At 33.7% G+C, this 6166-nt stretch overlaps 1 protein-coding gene across 1 annotated transcript in view; it reads left to right on the forward strand.

The window, feature by feature from the left end:
- Positions 1-6166, forward strand: part of LOC106871483 (telomerase-binding protein EST1A) — a 90643-nt gene that overhangs the window by 18666 nt on the left and 65811 nt on the right. Inside the window, exon 3 of the mRNA XM_052968878.1 lies at positions 1595-1669. Within this exon, the coding sequence (XP_052824838.1) occupies positions 1595-1669 (75 nt within the window). The remainder of the gene's footprint in view (positions 1-1594; positions 1670-6166) is intronic.

A 6166-nucleotide genomic window follows, 5' to 3' on the forward strand; every position in this document is an offset into this window, starting at 1 on the left:
CCCTTTGTCGCCAGCAGGGGTAAGAGCTCTCTAAACTTTGCCCAGGCTATTCTTATTCTAGCAGCTACACTTTCAGCGCACCCACCCCCACTACTAACTTGGTCGCCCAGATAGCGGAAGCTATCGACTACCTCTAGTTTTTCACCCTGGAATGAGATAGAAGTTGTTTCCTGTTTGTTTGCAGTCTTTATTGCACCTGAACATCTGCCACAAACAAAAACTAACTTGCTAGTTAACCTGCCTTTGATGTTGCTGCACCTCTTATGTGTCCATAGCTTGCACCGGGTACATCTTATAGAGTTACTACCTACTCCTTTTCTACATACTGAGCAGGGCCATATATATATAGTGTGTGTGTGTCATTTGCCATTTGACACCTTCTCTCTCTATATATATTACTTGAATAAACTAATATGAAACATATTTCTAAATGACTAAGTGTAAAATCATATTTATGTGATTTATCAAAGATTTCGAACTGGTATTTTGTGAAACAACTCTGAGGCAATCTTAATTCAGATATTGCATCAATGCATCCCCACCTTGTGAGCTAATTGGTTCACAATCAAATCTAGTATTTTAATCCTCTTCATGGACTGTGATATATTCAGATATTAACCGCTGAATCTTTGTTTGCTTGTCTGTACATGTTTATTCAAAGTAACCATAGTAGTGCCTGTAAGATTTGTCTTATTTATTTAATAAATCTAGTTAGATTAAAATGTTCCAATACATCTTTGTTTATTTTGCCTTTGGCCAGTTTTATTTCTCCAGTGATGAAATCATATTTTTTTCAGCTGTTGAAAATGTTTTGGTTTTTTTTTTGATATTTTTTTATGAAGCTAAAGAAAGAAGATTTCTCTTCACACCTTTGGTATTAAGATTACTTTTTAACATATATATATATTATTGTAAAAAATAAAGAACTTACAACACAGATTATACCAGAAAAATAAAATGACATCAAGTCAGAAGTGATTAAGATATAAAAATTATATAAGCACAAACATACATGAACATCACAAGATGTATTGTCTGAGAATTGATTTCACCAGCATCACCTAGTATTTTTCCTTCTCTATTTTTATCTTGTAAATACTAGCATGCATTAGATAATCCAGTGTGTATTAGTTTCCTTTAGTCTCAGCCATTCTCATAAATCATTGCCATTTTTTTTACAACTTCCTAATTACCTTATATTATTTTAGCCTTCCTACTAACCATCAATCCAAAATATATTTTCATTTCACTCAGTTCTTATTACAAACACACTCACTCACCATGCTTCTATTCAACTAGCGTGTTTTTTTTTTTTACTTCATATATCTTTCTAAAATACACCTTCAGTTTTTTAACCGTCTGATGGACATCTTAGATATCATTAGTGAACTATGTTTTTAGAGATGCTATTTCTGTGTTGTATGTAAATCATTGCATTTACTGCTCTATTAGTTGTAGCTCATTGTTTCTCATGTTGTATGTAATTATGATATCATCTATTTAAAAACCAAACTCAGTATGTGCCAACTATTCCTTATTATTCCTGTAACATGTTGCATCTGCATTTGGTTTTGCCACTGGCACTTCAATTTAGGTCTAGTAGCAGGTATCCAAGTGCAGGTCCTCCAAAGTTGCGGAAATATCAGTTTGAGACAATGCCTCGAGAGTAGTAAGTATTTCCCTAGTTGACCATTTCGACTGCATTGGCTTGAAACTGTTTTTCCCCTTTACCTTAATTGGTTCACTAACTTTCACTGTTTGATACAACTAGGTTTACTTTGTGTTTTTGGTTGTGTAGTTTTTTTTTTTTTTAACTTTTCAATTCTAAACTAACTACTTGTGCTGGTTTTTGCTTCAAAAGGTTTGTATAACTATTGTAATAAAACGAAGAAAAAAATTGAAATTAATCATTTTACATCTTTGATCTCTTTGGTAGCTATTTCTTCCTCTTCTTTGTTCACAAAACTGAGATATATTCGGTGATATTTAATACTGAGTAAGTTTTGTACAATGCATTGGGGTTATACTGATGATGCAAAGGTTAAGTGTAAAGTTGGTGCGTAAACAATTGGCAAAAGTGACTTTTAAAGGTAAAGGTGTGTGGTTCATACTGGATGTGTGATGGGAATGATGTTAAAGTTATTGTAGTGAAGTAGAGGAAACTGGCATGTTTTCTTCATATTTAAAAACTTTGAGTCAGTAATATTTAATTTTACTTCACTAACAACAAACTTAGATGTAAGTTACTCCAAAGATAATTAAATTGATAGTACAGATTGTAGTTTTAGAAAATTTTCCTGTAATATCTTAAATTGTAAAGAATCTGTTATAAAAGTACAGAAAGGGTTGAAATTATGAGATTAATTTTTGAATTTGAAGAACACATATATGGAACGTGAAACTTATTGAATTCAAAAAGATCTATGCAGCTTCCTTCTTAATATCCATGTCTAAAACTGACAAGATAATAGCATTGAGAATAAAGACGTGGAAAAAGTTAAATTTTAATCCATCTACTTATGTAGTTGTGCATGTTACTTGTTACTAATAATGATGATATGAACAACAGATTTGCTTAATACATCTAAGAAAACAAATGTAATTAGAGGACGATAACATATGAGTGGAAGCTTGTGAAGTAGTTAGTGCTTGAGTTTTCAGGTGGAGCATCTGGTGTAGCTTTTGTTGGAGTGTCTTTGGAATTATTGGCTAAAGACATAAGTCTTCCTTACAATTAGTGAAGATGGGTTTTTTTTTTTTTTTTTTTTTTTTAGTCAGTGTTAGTGTGCTGGGTAAAATGCTTCGTCGCATTTCATCTGTCTCTACATTCTAAGTTCAAATTCTGCTTCAGTTGACTTTGCCTTTCATCTTTTTGGGGTCAATTGAAATAAGTACCAGTTGACAACTAGAGTTGATTACATCAACTCTCCTCTGAAATTGCTGGCCTTGTACCAAAATTTGAAACCAATATATCCTTTGCCATGTTAATGAATAGGACAGATCTTCTGTGTGTCACATTGTCATAATATCAAATATAAATTCACATCTAGTTCTTGAATATGGAGAAAAATGGATGTTGAAATGATAAAAAGTTATTGTGTCTTTCATAGTTGTTATTTTATAATCTTTAACATTGTAAATTTTTCATGTTGATGATGTACTGCATGGAATCTCTTTTAAATGTTTAAGTTATAAAATACTACAGTTACATGTAATCAAATGACTGATTCCTGTATGGTATAATATTGATGATGTCAGTTAAATTGACTGCATCAATCAAAAGATATTGCAAATTGATATCGAAAGTAAAAACTACTGTATAGCCAAATATCTTTCTTCTGTCTGCTGAGACATTCTTGGTACACCATTTCTTGAGTAAGCATTTATCTGTTACAGTTGAATTTGGTACCTCTTCCTCCATCTAATTTTGGAGGTTTTCCGTTTGGCCTCACTAAATGTTGATCCAGCCAGAATACTTTCTGTCACTTAATATTAAATTTGTTAATTAAGTTTAAATCATCTGATGCCAAGTTTACTCGGTATGAAATGTCTCAGATGCTTGAAGAAAATACTATCGAGCCTAGTGAGTCACTGCAGTGAGCACAAATATGTATCATTAACAATAACAACAAAATGTTTAGTGCTTGACTGCTCCAAAACTATTAATAAATTCACTTATTTAGATGCTTACCCACTGCCCAACTTTGTGAACAAAATATCATGTGAGATAATACTGTAACAGTTGACTGATGTAACCTGTACCACTGTGTTACAGCTCATTGATGAAGTATTTCCCATTTTTGAGGCAACTGAGCAATTGTTTCTGTTCAACTGCCTTACAAACAGTATTACCTGTCTTTCAATGAACTATTGACAGATGTTGTATGTGGTAAAATATAAAAAAAGGAACATGACAAAAATTCAGCTAAATACTTAAGTTGTTCATAAATCTAATATGTGGCACTGAGTAATGATAAATATAAATTCACAACTAACTCTGCATTCTAGGTTATCAAATTAACCATACAAATTGCTTCCTGGTTTCCCACATTTAACTTAGTCATATTTGTATATACAAATGAGCAACAGGTCTTATTACTTATTATTGTTGATGGGTTCCCCACTCCTCTGAAGGAATATGACCCTTAATCAAAATCCGGTTTCTGCTCCCAGGAGAAGCTATCATAGCAATCACTGACTCAAAAATTATCATTATGGGGCCTGTCAAGGTTAAAGTTGAGGCTACCATCAAGGTTACTCATAATCAAAATAGTGGACCTTTGGCAGTGTTTTTTCAGTCACTAAATTCTGCCTAGAACAGTCATTGCACAGTAGAAAAACTGTCAAAAAATGGCATCACTTTCTCTTAGGCAAGTAATTTTCCCTAGTGTCTGATTGGAAATCTGTAACTTATATGCTCAATGAAAAGAAAAGTTAGATTAAAAAATGAGAAAATATTACATTGGCAATTAAAACTTATGCCATTTCTGTTATTCTGAAATTTTACATTATCATGAATCCCTTTAATACTGCCATATGATATATCTATTCTGTAACTTTTGTGGTACTGCTTCACAGAGTAACCACTCAAAACTCTGCTAATCTCTCTACTGATCTCAATATCCTTGGTGTACTACTTTGTGATCATCATCATTTAACATCTGTTTTCCACACTGGCATGGGTTGGACTGTTTGACAGGAGCCAGCCAGGTAGAGGACTACACCAGGCTACTCTGTTTGTTTTTGGCATGGTTTTTATGGCTGGATGCCCTTTCTAATACCAACCATCCTGTAGAGTGAACTGAGTGCTTTTTACATGGTACCAGTACAGGTGAGGTCTGTTTTGGCATGGTTTTTACAGCTGGATGCCCTTCCAAATGCCAACCACTTCATAGTAGTGTGAACTAGATGCTTTTTATGTGGCACCAGCACCAGTAACTTCCAAGTAACACCAAGTAACTTCCAAGACTTGCAAGGAATTTTGAGTGGGGAGGGGGAATTGGAGGAGGTGATCTTGTATGAGATGATGAAAAATATTTCTGGATACTACATTTGTCAAAGGATAATGCCACAATACTCTCATCATTTTACTCGATATGTCCATTCTGGTCAAGGAACTTCCTCTATGTCTTCTGAACTGAAGTGTTTCATGTATGATTGACATGACTCAATTAGCTGCCCCTACCACATTACTTGAAATAGATGGTGAACATTTTGTTGGTATTGTTTAGAAAACTTGACCCCTGCAAGGAATCTGTTCATTTTGATGTGTTACAGTCACTGTGATCCACAAACTCCATAAATATCTGTTCATTAGGCTTTCCTTGCCAGGATAGGTTCTGTTAAGGAGAGACATCTGTAATAAGGATAACCCTTTTGCCAAAAATGTACTTTTGGAATCAAATCACCACTATGCTCACATTTGTTTTCCCAGTGGCAGAGTAGATACTGTGGCAATTAGGGACTTAGCCCCCAACAAGAGATTCCCTCAATGAGTCTGAGTTTGAGCATGATAAGTCCTCTAATTAAATGTATTGAAATTCCTGAAAATAGCCTTGATTTCTTTAACCTGATTCCTACACAATAACCCAATTAAAACTTTTACAGACTTTGTGGCTCTGTTCTATTCACATTAGAAGACCAAATAAAAGATATGGTTGGACCTAAAATAAAATATATTGAGACACTCTTCTAATAATTTACTCGGTTGGTCATTCATATTGCCAATATGTGGTGGGGATTGTGAAGAACATATACTATTATAATAACAGAAAAGATTCTATTGCTGTGTACTGTTACCTCTGGTAGTTCTGTCAATGAAAGTCCTAGTGAATTAAAATCTGATTTATTACCTCTAAGGTGGTTCTTATTTGAGGTATTTTCTTGTACTTATGTTAGGTAGTTAGAAATTTATGTTTAGCAAAAATTTTAATTGTTGTATCACTCAAAATCAGCTGTGTCTTTCATCCTTTCAGTATTGATAAAATAAGTACCAGTTGAACACTGGGATTGATATAATTGACTTAATCCCCTCTCCTGAAATTTTTGGCCTTGTGCCAAAATTTGAAATCAGTATTATGCAGAGTTCAAATACTGCTGAGGTCATCTTGCCTTTCACCTCTTTTGGGATTGATAAAATAAAGTACCAGTCAAGTGCATGTGTGTG

Source organism: Octopus bimaculoides, chromosome 6 (genome assembly GCF_001194135.2).
Source record: "Octopus bimaculoides isolate UCB-OBI-ISO-001 chromosome 6, ASM119413v2, whole genome shotgun sequence".
In the NCBI taxonomy this organism is placed as follows: domain Eukaryota; kingdom Metazoa; phylum Mollusca; class Cephalopoda; order Octopoda; family Octopodidae; genus Octopus; species Octopus bimaculoides.